Source organism: Vombatus ursinus, unplaced genomic scaffold, assembly GCF_900497805.2.
Source record: "Vombatus ursinus unplaced genomic scaffold, bare-nosed wombat genome assembly UNPS02014210.1, whole genome shotgun sequence".
NCBI classification, from domain to species: domain Eukaryota; kingdom Metazoa; phylum Chordata; class Mammalia; order Diprotodontia; family Vombatidae; genus Vombatus; species Vombatus ursinus.
Window position 1 is genome coordinate 232,045 of NW_020953988.1, and position 19,575 is coordinate 251,619.

General features: G+C 36.7%; 2 protein-coding genes across 2 annotated transcripts in view; both read right to left on the reverse strand.

The window, feature by feature from the left end:
* The window catches only part of LOC114041925 (vomeronasal type-2 receptor 26-like), a 200,930-nt gene that overhangs the window by 120,491 nt on the left and 60,864 nt on the right, over positions 1-19,575 (reverse strand).
* Positions 10,385-17,845, reverse strand: LOC114041923 (zinc finger protein 420-like). Its single transcript, XM_027860607.1, has 3 exons — positions 17,701-17,845; positions 16,499-16,594; positions 10,385-12,744 (listed from the first exon to the last, which is right to left on the reverse strand). Exons 1-3 carry the CDS (start codon positions 17,843-17,845, stop codon positions 10,454-10,456), a joined length of 2,532 nt encoding a protein of 843 aa, XP_027716408.1. The 3' UTR covers positions 10,385-10,453.

Sequence of the window (19,575 nt, forward strand, 5' to 3'; positions counted from 1 at the left end):
TAATGCACCAAACTCCTCCTCTTACCCTCCCACTGTGCACAAATATAAACTCCTCTTTATAACCTCCAAATATAAAGCTCTTCATAACCTGACTTACACTTATGCTTTACTCTCAACTCTTTCTTTCATACAAAGAAAATTCAATGTAGTCCCCTCAAAATACTCTAAATTCCCAGTTCCTCAACGTACACTTTTCTTATGACATACTTCACCACCCTACTACAGATACACACAGAGATAGCAATAATCTTCATCTTGTCACCACTCACAAGTATCCAACATCCACATTTGTGAATTCTGAATTTCCTTATCTGGTTACAATCTATTATCATTCCACCTCTCCTTCAGACTTGCAACTCTAAACTTGTTCTTCATTCTCACCATGACTTTCAAACTATCTGTCCATCCATCTCTTCCAGGCTACCCAGAAAACACTCCTGTCACTTCTTTGTAATATCCCTCATGTATGCTATTTTCTCTCTTATGGCATTATAAATACATTGGTGCTGGTCCTCATCACCTCACACCTGGACTATTGCAATAGCATGATGGTTGGTATGCTCGCCTCAAGTCTCTACATACTACAGTCTATTTTCCACTTGGCTCAAGTCTACTGGTATGAGACAGGCTGTATATTTCCAACATCCTCCCTTCCCAAATTTCCCCTTGAATACAGGGGATACAGATAATCTAGGCAGAGATGTTCTGTTGGCATTAGGAAATATAAGTCTGGAGATACAAATTTGTGAACTCTACATATGGAGACGTTAGCTTTGCCAGAAGGGGAGATACACTTTTCATTAGAATATTTGTGGCTGATAATGAGATGGAAAAAGAGGTTTTATGCTGTGTGCTGGGGATACAAAGAAAGGTAAAAGACAGTCCCTGCACTCAAGAATTCACAATTCAGTTGACGAGCCAACAACTGAACAATTATATATGAATCAGTTATATATAGAACAAACAGGAAACAAAGTAGGAGGAGGTACTAGAATTAAGAGGACAAGCAGGTAGTGCAATGGATAGAGTACCAGGCCTGAAGACAGGAACACTCATCTTCTTTAGTTCAAATCTAGCCTCAGATACTTACTAGCTCTGTGACCTTGGGCAAGTCACTTAACTCTGTTTGCCTCAGTTTCCTCAACTGTAAAATGAGCTGGAGAAGGAAATAGCCAACCACTCCAGTATCTTTTCCAAGAAAAACATAAATAGGGTCACAAAGAGTCAGACATGACTGAAATGACTGAATAACAACAACAACTGTTATTGAGTGGTTGGGTGAAAGCAGAGCCAAGATGGAATTTGAGCTCTCTCCAGTTTCTCTTGAAACAACTTTAAATCATGCCTCAAAACAAATTCTGGAGTGGTAAAACCCACAAAAAGACATAGTGAAACAATTTTCCAAACCCATGATAACTTAGGAGGATTACAGGAAAAGTCTGTCTCACTTGTATAAAATGGGAGCATAGCCCAGTGCCCGCAGTGTTGAGGTAAGCCAGCAGGAGGCACCTAACCCCAGCACAGATCAGCAACCAAGGCTCCAGCTCAGCATGCCTCCAGCTCAGCCAACCAACTGTAAGACATCCAAACCCCTTAAAGCAGGCTAGTGGTCAGGCCTGGCAGGTCCAGTGACCCCAGCAGAACAGGTCAGCCAACAACCCCAGAGGCCCTAACGCAGCAAACCAGTGACCAGGCCCCCAGCCTTGGTGTAAGAAACTTGGGAAAGTGCCCCTTGTACCCCAAAAGCAGACCTCAACTTTAGGAAATAGGCTGGAAATGAGCAAAAAACAAAAACAAAAAAAAAAACTCTGACGATAGAGAGCTACTAAAATGACAGGAAGATCAAAACACAAACTCAAAAGAAGACAACAGTGTCAAAACAAATACCCATGAAGCCTCAAAGAGAAACATGAATTGGTCTCAGGTCCAAAAAGTCCTCCTGGAAGAGCTCAAAAAGAATTTTAAAAATCAAATAAGGGAAGTAGAAGAAAAACTGAGGGAAAAAATGAGTTATGCAAGCAATTCATGAAAAAAGAGTTAACAGCTTGGGAAAGGAAGCACAAAAAAAGAAAAAAAAAGATGTACAAAAATCCACCAAAGAGGGGCAGCTAGGTGGTGCAGTGGATAAAGCATTGGCCCTGGAGTCAGGAAGACCTGCATTCAAATGCAGCCTCAGACACATAACACTCACTAGGTGTGTAACTCTGGGCAAGTCACTTAACCCCAATTGCCTCATGTAAAAAAAAATAATCCATCAAAGAAAACAATTCCTTAAAAAGTAGAATTGGCCAAATGCCAAAGGACATGCAAAAATCCACTGAAGAAAACAACTCCTTAAAAAGCAGAATTGGCCAAATGGAAAAGGAGGTACAAGAGCTAACTGAAGAAAATAATTCCTTAAAAATTAGAATTGGGCAAGTGGAAGCTAATGACTCTATGAGACATCAAGAATAACCAAACAAAATCAAAATAATGAAAAATAATAGAAGAAAATGTAAAATACCTTATTGGAAAATAACTGACCTGGAAAATAGATCCAAGAAGGATAATTTAAGAATTGTTGGATTGCGTGAAAGCCATGATAAAAAAAAAAGAGAGCATGGACAGCATTTCTTAAGAAATTGTCAAGGAAAACTGTTTTAATATCTTAAAACCAGAGTGTAAAGTAGAAATTGAAAGACTCCACCAGTCACCTCCTACAATAGATCCCAAAATGAAAACTCCCGGGAATGTTATAGCCAAATTCCAGAACTCTTAGATCAAGGAGAAAATACTGCAGGAAGCTAGTAAGAAACAATTTAAATATTGAGAGTCATAGTCAGGATTACACAGGATTTAGCAGCTTCTACATTATAGGATCAAAGGGCTTGGAATATGATATTCTGGAAGGCAAAGAAGTTTGGATTACAACCAAGAATCAACTACCAAAAAAACTGAGCACAGTCTTTCAGGAGAAAAAAATGGATATTCAATGAATGGAAAAAAATGGAATTCAATAAAGGGGACTTTCAAACATTCCTGATAAAAAGACCAGAGCTGAACAGAAAATTTGATTTTCAAACACAAGACTCAAGAGAGGCATAAAAAGGCAAATAAGAAAGAAAAAAATAAGTTATTCATTAAGGTTAAACTGTTTACATCACTACATAGGAATATGATACTTGTAACACTTAATAGAGAACTGTAGCTCTATTAGGGCAGTTAGAGGGAGTAACCATGGTCAGGGAGTGCAACTATAAGTTGACTTTGATGGGATGGTATAAAAAAATGTAAGGGGCAAGAAAGAGGATTGCACTGGCAGATAAGGGAATGGAGAGGCAGAATGGGGTAAATTGTATCACATGAAGAGGTACAGAAGACCTATTACAGTCAAGAGAAAGAAGAGGGGGGTGAGCATTACCCATTGGATTTGGCTCAAAAAGAAAATAACATACACACTTAGTTGGGTATAGAAATCTATCTTACCCTATATGTAAGTGTGAAGGGAGTGGTTGAGAAAAGTTGGGGCTCATAAAAGAGAGGGCAGATTGAGGGAGATGGTAGTCAGAAGCAAAACACCGGTGAGGAGGGACAAGATGAAAGGAGATGGAGAGAAAAGTGTAAACAGGAAAATAGGATGGAGGGAAATACACAGTAATCATAACTCTGAATGTGAATGGGATGAACTCTCCCATAAAACAGAAGTGGATAGCAGAGTGGATTAAAAAAAAAACCACAGAATTCTACAATTTGTTTTTTACAAGAAACATTTGAAGCAGAGAGACAAGCAGAGTAAAGGTAAAAAGCTGGAGCAGAATTTATTATGCTTCAGCTGAAGTTAAAAAAAAAAACTGGTAGCAATCATGATCTCAGACAAAACAAAAGCAAAAATCTAATAAAAAAAGACAAGGAAGGAAAGTACATCTTGCTAAAAGGTATGATGGACAGTCAAGTAGTATCAATACCAAACATATTTGTACCAAATGGGATAGCATCCAAATATCTAAAGGAGAAGTTAAATGAGTTATAGGAAGAAATAGACAGTCAAACTATACTAGTGGGGAACCTCAACTTTCCCCTCATAGAACTAGATAAATCTAACCACAAAATAAACAAGAAAGAGGTTAAGGAGTTGAATACAGTTTTATAAAAGTTAGATATGACAGACTTCTGGAGAATATTGAATGAGAATAGGAAGGAATACATATTTTTCTCAGCCCTATGTGGCAGCTACACAAAAACTGAACATGTATCAGGGCATAAAAACCACACAATCAAATGTAGAAAGGCAGAAATATAATGCATCCTTTTCAGATCATGATGCAATAAAAAATACATTTAATAAAGGGCCATGGAGATATAGATAAAAATTAATTGCAAACTAAGTAATCTAATCCTAAAGAATGAGTGGGTCAAAGAACAAATCAGAGAAACAATAATTTCATCAAAGAGAATGACAACAATGAGACAACATATCAAAATTTATGGAATAACCCTAAAGCAGTACTTAGGGAAAAATTTATGTCTCTAAATGGGTGTCAGTAAAACAGAGAAAGAACAGATCAATGAATTGGGCATGCAACTAAAAAAGTTAGAAAAAGAACAAATTACAAATCCCCAATAAACACCAAATTGTAAATCCTGAAAATCAAAAGTGAGATGAATGAAATTAGAAGTAATAAAACTATTGAACCTATAAATAAAACTAAAAGCTGGTTGTATGGGGAAAAAAAACAATAAAATAAATAAGCCATAGATTAATTTGATTTAAAGAAGAAAACCAAATTACCAAGATCAAAAATGAAAAAAGTGAATTCATCACCAATGAAGACGAAATTGAAGCAATAATCAGGAGCTCTTTTGACCCATTGTATGCCAATAAATCTGACAAACTAAGTGAAATGGATGAATATTTACAAAAATGTAAACTGCCCATATTAACAGAAGAGGAAATGGAATACTTAACCCCATTTTAGAAAAAAAAAGAAATTGAATAAGCTATCAATGAACTCCCTAAGAAAAAAATCACCAGGGTCAGGTGGATTCAGAAGTAAATTCTACCAGACATTTAAAGAAAAATTCATTAGAATACTGTATAAACTATTTGGGGAAACAGGCAAAAAAGGAGTCCTACCAAATTCCTCTTATGACATAAATATGGTGCTGATACCTAAACTAGGAAGTGCCAAAACAGAGAAAGAAAACTATGAACCAATTTCCCTAATAAATATGGATGCAGAAATTTTAAAACATTAACAAGGAGAATGCAGCAATATATCACAAGGGTCATACACTATGATGGATGATTTATATTAGGAATGCAAAGCTAGTTCAATATTAGAAAAAAAACTAGCAACATGATTGAACATTTAATAACAAAACCAACAGAAATAATATGATTATCTCAATGGCTGCAAAAAAAAAGCTTTTGACAAAATACAACACCCATTCCTATTTAAAAATACTAGAGGGCATAGGAATAAATGGAGCTTTCCTTAAAAGGATAATTAGTATATATCTAAAACCATCCACAGACATTGTCTGTAAAGGGAATTAGCTAGAAGATTTCCCAATAAGATCAAGAATGAAGCTAGGATGCCCATTATCTCCACTGTTATTCAATATTGCACTAGGAATGTTAGCTTTGGCAATAAGAAAAGAAAAAGAAATCAAAAGAATTAGAATAGGCAATGAGAAAATGAAACTATCACTCTTTGCAGATGATATGATGGCATACTTAGATAATCCTAGAAAATCAACTAAAAAACAATTACCAATTTTAGGAAAGCTGCAGCATATGAAATAAACACACATAAATCATTGGCATTTCTATGTATTACCAACAAAGCCCAGCAGGAATAAATAGAGAAATTCCATTTAAAATAACTGTAGACAATATAAAATACTTAGGAGTCTACCCGTCCAGACAAATCCAGGAACTGTATGAACACAGTTACAAAACACTTCACATTAATAAAGTCAAATGTAAACAATTGAAAAAAAAACCCATCAACTTCTCATGGATAGGCTGAGCCAATATAATAAAAATGACAATTCCACCTAAATTCATTTATTTATTCAATTTGATGCTGATCAAACTGCCAAAAATTAACAGATCTAGAAAAAAAATAATAACATTTCATCTGGAAGAACAAAAGGTCAAGGATATCTGAGGAATTAATGAAAACAAATGCAAAGGAAGTTGGCCTAGCCACTCCAGATCTCAAACTGTATTATAAAGCTGCAGTCATCAAAACTATCTGCAGCTGGCTAAGAAATAGACTGGTGGTTCAGTGGAATAGATTAAGTATATAAGACTCAGTAGTAAATGATCATATTAATCTAGTGTTTAATAAATCTAAAGACCCCAGTTTCTGGGATAAGAACTCAATATTTGACAAAAACTGCTGGGAAGACTGGAAAACAACATGGCAGAAACTAGGTATAGACCAACATCTTACACTGTATACCAAGATACCCAAAGTGGGTATATGATTTAGACATAAAGGGTGATACCATAAGCAAATTAGGAGAACAAGGCATAATTTAACTGTCAGATCTATGGAGAAGGAAAGAACTTTTGACCAAAGAAGAGATAGAGAGCACTACGAGATGTAAATTGGATAATTTTGATTATATTAAATTAAAAAGGCTTTGCACAAACAAAGCAAATGCAACCAAGATTAGAAAGAAAGCAGAAAGTCGGGAAACAATTTTTACAATGTCTCTGATAAAACTCTCATTTCTCAAATATATAGAGAACTGATGCAAATTTATAAGAATACAGGTCATTCCCCAATTGATAAATGGTCAAAGGATGTGAACAGGCAGTTTTCAGATGAAGTAAACAAAGCTATCTACAATCATTGAAAAAAATTATCTAAATCAACATTAATTAGGGAAATGCAAATTAAAACAACTTTGAGGTACCACTTCACACCTATCAGATTGGCTAATATGACAGAAAAGGAAAATGATAATTGTTGGATAGGATGTGGGAAAATTGGGGCACTAATGGACTGTTAGTGGAGTTGTGAACTGATCCAAACATTTTGGAGAGCAATTTGAAACTATGTCCAAAGGGCAATTAAATTGGACATACTCTTTGATCCAGCAATACCACTGCTAGGTCTATATCACAAAGAGTCATAAAAAAGGGGAAAAGGAACTACGTGTACAAAAATATTTATAGGTTTTTGTGTGTGTGTGTGGTAGCAAACAACTGGAAATTTAGGGGATGCTCATCAATTGGGGAATGGCTGAACAAGTTGCTGTATATGAATGTAATGGAATACTATTGTGCTAGAAGAAATTGTGCAAACAGGTGGATTTCAGAAAAACCTGGAAAGACATACATGAACTGTTGAAAAGTGAAGTGAGAAGAACTAGGAGACACAGAAACAGTAACATTGTGCAATGATCAGTAAGAATGACTTAGCTCTTTTCAGCAATGATCCAAGACACTTCCAAAGAACTCATGATGGAAAATGCTATCTGCATCCAGAGAAAGAACTGATGGAGTCTGAATGCAGATCAAACATGCTATTTTCACTTTATTTATTTTTGTTTTGTTTTGTTTATTCTTTCACAGCATGACTAATATAGAAATGTCTTACATGATTGCACATATATAACCTAAATCGAGTTGTTTACTAATTTAGGGAGGGGAAGAAAGGGAGAAAATTTCAAACTCAATTTTTTTTAAATGAATGTTAAAAATTGTCTTTACATGTAATTGGGAAAAATACAATACCATTTAATAAAAACAGTGATTGGAAAGGGTTTCCTAATCCTCCTCAAGTGTTTTGGTTCTGACTACTGCCTCCCTTAATCCACTCTCCTCTTCATCAACTTCCTCCTTTCTCTTATCTCTTTTCCCTCTTATTTCCTTGTTGGGTAAGATAGATTTCTACATCCAACTCTGTGTGTGTGTGTGTGTGTGTGTGTGTGTGTGTGAGAAAGAGAGAGAGAGAGACTTCCCTCTTCCCTCTGTGAACCAATTCTGAGAATGATGTTCAAACAATATTCCTTATGTATGTATTTTGATATACAACTAAATATATAATTTGGCCATTAACACAGCTTAGCCATTCTTCATTTAGTTAGGATAATTGGAGAGTAATTCTGTAAAATTTTTATTTCTGCAAGTTGTGCATATGTGTCTTGGTAGGTTGATTTCTTGATAGTTAATGCATTGTTATTTTAAATGGAATTTCTCTATCTCTTCTGTGAAAAAAATAATATTGTACAGGAAATAATTGTTTTCTGTATTAATTTTATATCCTGCTACTTTACTGAAGATATTTGTCACATCAATTTTTTGTTATTGCTTTACTGAGGTTCTCTAAGTAAACTCTGATATTAACATCAGTTCATAACAAACAGAATAACCTTTGAGTGTATTTGTGTGATGCTTATATGGCAAGGGGAATGATGGGGAAAAATTTAAGCAGGAGGTTGCTTGTTGATACCCCATCTCAAATTCTATTAGCAGTAATTATCAAAATTTTATGATACTAGAAAAGATATAAAAACCAGATCTGTATAATAAGTAGACAAGCAAAACCTAGTCCAGTGCTTGATAAACTCAAGAACACAAACTACAAGAGTAGGGCCTCTCTATTTAGTAAGAGGTCTAGTAAAAAGTTGATTTGAATGACCATTGTACAGCATATGCCACAATATGTTCTCAAATCCTTAACTAAGTAAATATAAGAAGTCATATCATAAACAATTTTATGATATTTATTTCTACTATCCAATAAAATATGTATTGACTCTCTCTCTCAAGCACCCTAACAACTCAATTCTTCTACTTACTCACTTCCAATGACCTACTCCTCCATCCCACCTCACTCACACACAAAGTTGGTCATAACTTTGACCTTGCCACCACCCACAAATGTACTAGCTCCATGTTCAAGAATTCCAAAAATGTCATATGTAACAATAATCTACTGTATTTTCACCTCTTCTTCTGCCTTCCCTTACCCACCTCTTCTTCCACTCCATGACCTCTAATTCTTTGATCCTTCAGTCCTCTATCAAGGCTATTTTCTCTGTACTATCCACAGTCTCCTCTTTTCCTCATCTTGACGCCTTAGCAAACCAATAAAACTTGACACTGCCCTCCTTTCTTGAGTCCTTAGCCACCATAATATCTCATCATTGTACCTTGCTAATCTTCAGCCTTGACTTACTCTGACTGAGTCCACTACAAATATATGTTAAATAACCTAAACTGGGCCCTCAGTGCTGCTAGGCAAGCCTAATATACCTCCATCTTCAATTTACTATCTTACTCTTCACAGCTACTTTCCCACTCTTTGCCATCCCCATCTTCAAATTTCCTGTGGCTCCTCCTTCCCTACCCTCTTAGCTAAGAACTTGCATCATATTTTACAGAAAAAAATTGAGGCCATAAACGATGATCTTGGTCTTCTTCCCTCTTCCTCATCTCATATAACACATTCCTTCTGCCACTATCTTCTTCTTCACCCATTTCACATGATGAGGTGGTCTTACTCCTTACCAGGTAAGAAATACTTATACCCTTCTACCTGCTCAAGAGATCCCTTTCCCAACAGATTGGCCATTTTGTCATACCCACTCTATCACTTATTTTAAAGCTCACCCTTTCTAGTGGCCCCTTCACTGCTACCTACAAACATATCCATTATCTCCCCATCCTGAACAAAAACAAAACCAAAAAAACACCTTAACTTGATCCTTCCATCCCTGCTACCTCTCATCTCTTTCATCACTTTAGTAGCTGAACGGAAAAAGGAAAGCATTTGGGAAGGTAGGCACTTTATTTCACTTCTGATGAGTCTGTAAAATGGTTCAATTCAACAAGAATAAAAACTTGGAATTATGAAAGAAAATTTATTAAACTTCTTGTACTCTCTGATCACAAATTCTATTCCTGGGACTATACCTCAAATAAGTTATTAATAACAACAAGACCCATATACTCAAAGAATATTCATCACACCATTATGTGTAACAAAAATCTGGAAACAAACTCTGCCCAACAGTCAAACAAACAGCTCAAACTGTGGTGTATGAATCTAATTGCATATTACTGCGCTATAAGGAATGAAGAATAATAAAAATTCATAGCACCATGGGGAAAGACTTATATGAAGCATTGCAAAGTGATGAAAACTGAGCCCAAACTCAGCATACACAATGATTATAATAATGTTAGTGAAGTCAGCATTATGAGGCAACAAAACTCTGGTCAAATACAATGATTGATGTCACTACTATACTATCAAAGGTAAATTAAACATTAATCCTTTCTGTTAACAAACAAAACCTCCCTAGAGGATATTTGTTGGGAAATGTCTTGTGTCAAAATGTAGCATTGCATTTTTTAATGGAAACAAGAAAAGGTCATTACATTCATAAGTCTTCATTTCACTGTGAACTAGTGTTAAGTAAGATGTTTACTTTGTAGGAAAGCCTTCCTTTAATCATTACATTCATTAGATTTATCTACTATATGAAGTCTCTGATGTCGGGTAAGTCCTGTACTCTGGCGGAAGGTCTTCCCACATTTATTACATTGATAAGGTTTCTCTCCAGTATGAATTCTGTGATGGGAAACAAGGGATGAATTGCGATTGAAGGCCTTTCCACATTCATTACATTTATAAGGTCTCTCTCCAGTATGAATTCTGAGATGTGGAGTCAGTTGTGAGCTCTGTCGAAAGGCCATCCCACATTCATTGCATACATAAGGTTTCTCTCCTGTATGAATTCTATAATGTACAGTAAGTTCTGCTTTTTGGCAGAAGGCCTTCCCACATTCACTACATTTATAAGGTTTCTCTCCAGTATGGATTTTCTGATGGCGAGTAAGTATAGCACTGAGATGAAAAGCCATACCACACTCGTGACATTTGAAAGGTTTCTCACTAGCATGGATTCTATGATGTTGGGTAAGTTCTGTACTCTGACAGAAGGTCTTCCCACATTCATTACATTCATAAGGTTTTTCTCCAGTATGAATTCTCTGATGGTAAGTAAGCTGAGATCTTCTGCGGAAGGCTTTCCCACATTCATTACATTCAAAAGGTTTCTCTCCTGTATGAATTTTCTGATGTCGTGTAAGTTCTGAGCTCTGGCGGAAAGCTTTTCCACATTCATTACATTTATAAGGTTTCTCTCCTGTATGAATTTTCTGATGTCGAGTTAATTGTGAGCTCTGGTGGAAGGCCTTTCCACACTCATTACACACATAGGGTTTCTCTCCTGTATGAATTCTATAATGTATGGTAAGTTCTGCTCTCTGACAGAAGGCCTTCCTACATTCACTGCATTCATAAGGTTTCTCTCCAGTATGGATTTTCTGATGGCGAGTAAGTCCAGTACTCAGGCGAAAGGCCATACCACATTCATGACATTCAAAAGGTTTCTCACAAGTATGAATTTTATGATGTTGGGTAAGTTCAGTGCTTTGACAGAAGGCCTTACCACATTCATTACATTCATAAGGTTTTTCTCCAGTATGAATTCTCTGATGGTAAGTAAGCTGTGATCTCTGGCGGAAGGCCCTCTCACATTCATCACATTCAAAAGGTTTTTCTCCTGTATGAATTTTCTGATGTCGAGTAAGCTGTGAGCTCTGACGGAATGCCTTTCCACATTCATTACAGTCATAAGGTTTCTCTCCAGTATGAATTCTCCAATGTTGAATAAGCTGTGTCCTTTTACCAAAGGCTTTGCCACATTCAATACACCGATAAGGTTTTTCTCCAGTATGAGCTCTAAGATGAGAAGTAAGGGATGAACTATAATTCAAGATCTTTCCACATTCATTACATTTATAAAGTTTTTCTCCATTATGAATCCTCAGATGTTGAGTAAGATGTGAATTTGGGTTGAAAGTCTTCCCACATTCATTGGAATCATGTTTCTCTACAGTATGAATTTCTTGAGGTCTAATAAGTTTGGTGCTCCAGTGAAGGGCCTTTCCACACACATTATACTCATGAAGATTTTCTCCAGTGTGAATTCTCTTATTGGGAGAATATAGATTACATGTATAGGATTTCTCTCTAGTATGAATTTTCTGATGGTAAGCAAGGTATATACTCTGTTGAAAAGTTTTCCCACATTCTCTGTGTTTACAAAGTTTCTCTCCAGTAAGAATTTTGAAATGTTGAATAAGTTGTGTTCTCTTATAGGCTTTCCCACATTCAATATGTGCATAAGGTTTCTGTATAGTATGAATTCTCTGTTGTTGAATAAGTTGTTTTTTCCATAATGTGGCTTTTCCACATTCATGATGTTTCTTTCCAGTATGCATTCTGTGATATTCAATAAGGTCTGAATGATAACTGAAATATTTCCCTCTTATGTTATACTTAGAAAATTTCTTCTTTGAGCAAATTTCATTATATTTTCTTAGATCTGAATAGAGTCTAAATCCCTTTCTATGTGCATCACTTCGGGGAAGATTCTTTTCTATGAGGAATCTCTGTTGTAGAAAAAGAATTGGCCTTACAGCAAAGATTTGACCATATTTATTATGTTCATGGCTTCTCAATTTACTCTGTGGTTTCCTTTGGATGATCTTTCTTTGATGAGTTTTCTCCTCATCACTTTTCTCCCCCTCTAACTTGGTTTCATAATCCCAAGATTCTCCCAAATTAGAAACATAAGGACAAAGAGTTGTGAGAGTTTCCTGAGATGATTCTTCCACAGGAATGCCCAATTTTGTAATTGGCTTCTTGTTTACAGGTCTGATCTCCCAACCTGAAAGAAAGAAGAAATATCAATTTTCCATAACAAACTTGGTTTAAGCCAAATCTCCTAATCTTCAGGGGAAAATATCTAAATATCCTTTACTCCCTTTATCACATTCATAAAGAAAAGTAACTCTCAAATTTTAATAGATAGTAATTAGACAAATAATATGATCTCACATTTATAGAGTTATTGTGAGGAAAGTGTTTTATAAACCTCAAAATGTTACATAAATTCAAATTATTATTAGAATCATTACAGCTTATAAAATACTTCACCTTGAACCTAAAACTTTGCAAATGAGAATGAAGTTTACAGTAACTTAGCAACTTACCCAAAGGCACACTATTAATAAGTTTCAAATCTGAAACGTAAAACAAGTTCTACTGACTCCAAATCCAAAGTTCTTTCCACTACATAATAATACTTCTCTAGTCTTCTATCCCAATGGTCTTTTTTTTTAACTACACTGTTACCTGTTCATAATGGGATAAAGTTGTTCTCAGCCAGAAATATTTAAGCTATAGATGGATGACCAACAGTTAACATTGATACAGATCATAACAATGATCAAGATAGAGCTAAGATGGTAGAGCAGGAGCTCTCCCCACAAAAAACCTCCTCCCAGTAGATTTCAAAAGTGCACTAACCCAAATCCTCATGGGGAAATCTAAGAAAAAGTCAGTGAGTCATTTTTCCATCTGAGGTCAGCACAGAGAGGTCTACATTCACTAAGGATTAAGTCTGGTCAGGAGTATGACTACTCATAGCATTCTAACTCAAGGGAGAAGCTGTGCACTAGCGCAAGAGGACCCACACTCATACCAGGGTACTGGAGGTTGTGAGAACAAGTGCCAACTGAAAGTTTTGTCTGCCACTATCCTGTCCTAGGTCACAGTTCCAGGGCAGGCAAAGGAAGGGACCTATGACCTGGGGTAGCAGTCCATAGAAGTGAGATTCCTAGAATGTGTACCAAGCAAGGAACAAGTTAAGAAGCAGGCAGAAACAGTGTGACTCAGACCCCAAGGACAGAGCAGGATCTCAGTTGCCGTTTCTAGACCAATTTGAATCCCACAGAGAAATAACCTGGATAGGAATCACAGATGAAAGGGAAAACAAATTTTGTCACTACAAAGCAGTAGAACTTTCCAGTTGGTTGATGGGGGCTAAGATTAGCAGCACTCTATTGCTCCTTAGACCCAAACATAGTTCAAGAACCCATTCAGCTCGCAACAACACAGGTATGATCAGACTTTGCTCTGGACTGCGCCACTTTGGGAGCACTAAAAGTCTGCATATCCTTAATCTGGGCTGTTTCTGAGAGTCTACAATAACACAACACTCAATATTCCAAGGAAACAGCAAAAGGACCTAGACCTTCCCTGCAGAAGTGCCAATAGCCTGGCTCGAACATAAAAGAAGAACTCAGGAAATAAGCAAGAAGAATGAGCAAACAAAAAAAAGAGAATCCTACCATAAAAAGCTATTATGGTGACAAGGACATTTAAGACACAAACCCAGTAGAATATGACTCCAAACATCTATAAGTTAAACCTTAAGGGGAATACAACTTGAGTGCAAGCTCAAATAGAATTCCTAGAAGATGTGAAGTGAGAGTTAAAAGGATTGGCTTTATATACGTATATATATATATGTATATGTATATGTATATGTATATATATATACACATATATATATGAAATCAGACTATTAGATGGAAAAATGTAAAAGAAATGAGAACTAAGGAAGAAAGAATTAGGAAAGGATTTAACAGCTTAGCATTAGAGGTCTAAAACCTTGCTCAAGCAATACACTCTCAGAAAATTAAAATGGACCTAATAGAAGCTAATGACTCCAAGAGACAATAAGAAATATTCAGATAAAGTCAAAACACTGGGGGGGGGAAAGAAGAAAATGTAAGGTATCTCATGGGGGGGGGGGGAATCACCTGGATCACAGACTCAGGAGAAAAAAAAATTAAAAATCATACCTGAAAGTTATAACCAAAAAAATGAGCCTAGATACAGTATTTCAAAAAAAATGTCAATATAAAACTGTTCAGATATCTTAGAACCAGAGTACAAAGTGTAAATTGAAGCAATCCTCCAGTCCCCTGCTGGAGAAACCTCTAAAATGAAAACTCCCATGAACATTGCAACCAAAATTTGGAGCTTTCGGTTCAAATAAAAATACCACAAACAGTCAGAAAGAAGGAATTCAAATACTAAAAAGCCAGAGTCAGAATCATACAGGATTTAGCAGCACCACAATAAAGAGGTGGAGAACTTGGGATATGCTATTTCAGAAGACCAAGGACATGGGAATATAGCCAAAAAAAAAAAACTTACCCAGAAAAATTAAGTACAATGCTACGGGGGGCGAGGGGGGGGATCTTTAATGAAATAGAGGACTGCCAAGTTGGTTGTTGTTCTTCATTCTCAAAGCAGAACAAAATGACATCACTATGTTAGAGTCAAGTTATAGTGTGTCCAACTGTGGCTGATCATATCAATATAAGTGACTCATTGATACTTCATGGCACAGGGCAAAGCAAAAGTCCATACGATACTACATTAGAATCTTCCTACCTAATTGAAATCAAACCATGAATAATGACACTTTGGATTTAGCCACTGAACCACTTCTGAATCCATCTATGTGCATGGCACCTCTCCACCTATTTTCAGAAGACCAGCATCAGAGACTTTATCAAATGCTTGCCTAAAATCTAGGTAAATTATATCTACAGCATTCCCCAAATTGCTAGTGTAGCATCCCTGTCAAAAAACCACAGTGTTTAATTGGGGATGGTGCAGTCTTCCTGAATCCATTTGTCTTTCTGTGATCCGTGGACCCTTTGGTAGGCATTTAATAACCAGTGTTTTAATAATTCACTCTATGATGGTTCCAGGAATCAAATTGCAGTTTGCAGACTCCATTCTTTGGCCTTCTCTAATTGTAAGGTACCTTCCCCATTCTCAACAAGCTTTGAAATATCACTGATAAAGTCTCAGTAATCACATCTGGCAGTACTTTTAGCAATAGCAAAGGGTGGGAATCTAGCCAATGATTGGTTGTGGCTGAATAAATTTTGGGACATGAATGAATTATTTCATCATCATAACTGATGGTGATGATGATGATAACTAGCATTTAAGGTTGGAAAAGCAAATACTACATTTGGCCTCCAGCCAAAAGCCTTTCCATGTTATCTCACTTGATCTAATATTCCTTATGAACACAGACATAGAGAGGTTGAATCATAGGAATTGTCCTAAAGAAGAAAGAAGAATCAGAATACACACAATGCATATGAAACTATATAAAAATAAAGCTACATAATCTAACAAATACATAGAAGGAAGAGATCCCACAGGGACACTGAGGCAAACATCACATTTGTGTTATTATTATTCCCAAATAAATACATGCATTTTTGAATGGGAGAAATTATGAATGGACTTGGGAGATGAGGCACAAGAAAAGCACCTGATCATGAGGAAACCCCAAAGAAAATGAACAGAACAAGCTCTATCCTCTGTGGAAACTCCTCTTTCTCTGAATATGGGAGTGCAAAGGGTGGTCAATCAGTGGATCTCTGTTGTATTGGAGATGAGACTCTTTGGACCAGCTCATGTCAGACAGTCTCAGTTCTTCCCCATATGTATGGGGAAGTTTCAGGAAAGCCCTTGCTCCCACATTTTAAAGCTTTCCCCACCTTGAATGGCCCGTTAGGAGTTGTAGGAAGTTTTCATTCACTCACCTGGGCAGCTGTTTCTTTGGACTTGCCCCTCTGCCATCCAAGGTGCCTCCTTTCCCTCTAAATGGGAGATAACAGCTGGCTTATTAAATACAAGCCCTGTTCATCATAAAAAAGGGAAAGTAGTAATGAAAGTAATGCAGAATGAAACTGTGTCCACTGGGATGGTACAAATGACCTCTGGCGGGGGTTTTGTATTGAATTCTTAGACAAGATAAGGTAGTTGTTCACTTTTCTGCAAAATGAAATTAATTCTGAAACTTAAACTTCCTCATATAATTACCTGGCCAGCTGCAGGACATCATCCTGCCCCTGCACTGGGTAGCCTCCCTCTCCTCACCCCTGCCCTGTTTTTCACTCTCTTTTTATGTGTTGTCTTGCCCCCCCCAATTAAATTGTGAGCTCCTTGAGGGCAGGAACTATCTCATGCCTTTCTTTGTATCTCTAGTGCTTAGCATAGTTCCTGGTACACAGTAGGCCCTTAATAAATATTGATTCTGACTCTCACAATGGTCACTGGAAAGTAGTCAGAAAGAAAAGCAGTTCCTTTGACCCACTCCCTGCTAAGAGAATGGGAACCTTTCAGGTCTTCGTTTATCTCCACTAGGGCTTTAGGGCATAATCTTAAGCCAGAGTAAAAAGATATTGGGGGAAATATGACATTACATAGCTGTTTTTAAATGGAGGATGGACCCGGCCCTCTTCCCCCTGAGAATGCGGGCATTTATCAGATCAAAATCAACCCAGCAGCTTCCCCCCAAACAGTGGGACAGCTAGGATAAAACAACAGTCTTGGAATCAGGAGGACATGAGTTCAAATCCAGCCCCAGACACATAGTAGTTGTGTGACCCTGGGCAAGTCACTTAACCCTGTTTGCCCCACTTCCTCATCTGTAAAGTGAGCTGGAGAAGGAAATGGCAAACCACTCCAGTATTTGTGCCAAGAAAACCCTAAATGGGGTCACAGAGAGTTGGACAGGACTGAAATGATTCAACAAAAACAATTAACTAAAGACCTCCACCTGAAAATTCACAGCACAAGTTCCTGTCCTTTGACCGCTAAAAAAAATAAGACTAACAATCCCTGTTCTGGGCCTACTAAATACTAACTGCTCAACAAAATAATATCCCGTAGAGTTTACCAAGAGAGAACCAAAGACCCTCCAATGAGCAAATTTTGGGACTCAGGGTGAAGCTGTCCTTACCCAGGCAGACCAAGTTCTTATAGTTCTCCATCATCACATCATGGTACAGTTCTTTCTGAGATGCATCCAGGCACCTCCACTCTTCCTGATTAAACTCCACAGCCACATCTTTAAATGCCACCAATTCCTGAAATGCCAAATACATTTGTTTTTATAGAAGTAATAGGCTTTGGCAGTAATACAGGGGAGACAAGCTGAAGTGTGGTGCTGGCCATGTGAATGGAGAGAAGCAGATAATCCGTGAGAGATGTTGTGCAGACAGAATCAACAAGACTTAGCAACCCTGTTTCTAAGGTTTTAAACCTAGGTGACTAAAAGCATAGTGTTACACTCAGTAGAAAGTTTTGGTGAAAAGATGATTTCTCTTCTGTGTGTACTGAGTTGGAGATACCTCTGAGACATGCAGTTTGAAATTTTTAGCAGGCAGTTGGTGATGTGGCACTGAAGATGAGGAGAAGAACTAGGGCTGACTAAATAACTCTTGGAGTTGTGTACAGGGAGATGAAAATTGAATCCAAGGGAGCAGATGAGATCACCAAGAAAGAAAGATATTAGGAGACACTCCATTTTCCAGCACCTTTCAGCAGCAGAAGAGATCATGGTAGGAGTGGTTCAGAGGTGGCCTTTGGCAAGACATAAGTCTACTAGAGGGACAACTTTCAAATTCTCTGCAAACTTTGTTTTGGTTTCAAAACAAGGTGCTAATGTGACCCCGGACATGATCTTTCTCTAGATTTTGCCTTGAATTCCTATTCATTTATTCTATAAATGATGCTTTTTTTTTTAAAATTAAGGCTACCTATAATGAAAGTGCCTCCTTTCCCACCGTACTTTATAATAACACCTAACATATCTCAAGAATGAGAAAAATAGATAAAGAATCAAATCAGAGACAATTACGTGGTTCTATATACTCATTTCTGAATATAATAATATACAATGCCTACAGACTCATTTGGAAATTTCAGCGGTGAAAGATGAACAAATGTCAAACAGTTGTTTGTGGGCTTCTTTGCTCTTTGGAAGGGAAAGAAAGTGGAAGAGTTGAAAGTCTATTGTTTGTTCTAACATTTGGAATTGTGGCTTTGACACTTATCGTTGGTATGAGCCCAGGTGAGTCGTTTCACTTTTATATACCTCAGTTTCCTCATCAATAAAATTTGCACCATCCACAAATACTTGTGAACAAAATGCTTTGAAGTGTAATATAAACATTTTGTAATATTTTACTTCTTTATCCTTCATAGAACCAAGCTGAATATTCAATTCATAGGAAAAATGGATACTTTAATAATATCAAATTTTTTTCTAGAGGAACAAAAGGTCAAGAATATTAAGGGTAATAATGTAAAAAAAGTGGGAAGGAAAGGAGTCTTTCAATATTCTGTTTCAAACTATACTACAAAACAGTAATCAATAAAACAATTTAGGAGCTGTTAAAATAAAGTGGCCAATCAATGGAGTGTAACAGGTACAGGGAATAAGCGTTTATTAAACCCTTACTATATGCCAGGCATTTACTAAGTGCTTTGCAGATATTATTTCATTTGATTCTCAAAACCCTGAGAAATAGGTGCTATTATGATCCTCATTTTATAGTTGAGGAAACCAAGGCAGACAGGTTAAGTGACTTGCCCAGGATCACATAGCATGACTACACAGAGGTTGAATTTGAATTCAAATTTTCTTGACTATAGATTCAGTATGCTATCTAAAGTGACACCTAGTTCCCTACAGAAGTAAAGAAAGAGGGTATCATAGTGTTACATAAATTCAAAGACCCCAGTTACAGGGACAATTACTATTTAAGAAAAAAAAACTCTTAGGAAAATTGGATTGCAGTCTTGCAGAAACTAGGGTTAGACTAACATCTCA

What these genes read in the sequence shown, in the direction of transcription:
- LOC114041923 (XM_027860607.1), bottom strand. Translation starts at nt 17,845, where the DNA reads ATGTATTTGGCATTTCAGGAATTGGTGGCATTTAAAGATGTGGCTGTG. An exon ending in TAAGAACTTGGTCTGCCTGG is followed by an intron (nt 16,595 to 17,700) that starts GTAAGGACAGCT and finishes TATGATGAACAG; the next exon opens with GGCTTGTATTTAATAAGCCA. An exon ending in CCAAAGAAACAGCTGCCCAG is followed by an intron (nt 12,745 to 16,498) that starts GTGAGTGAATGA and finishes TCTTTCTTTCAG; the next exon opens with GTTGGGAGATCAGACCTGTA.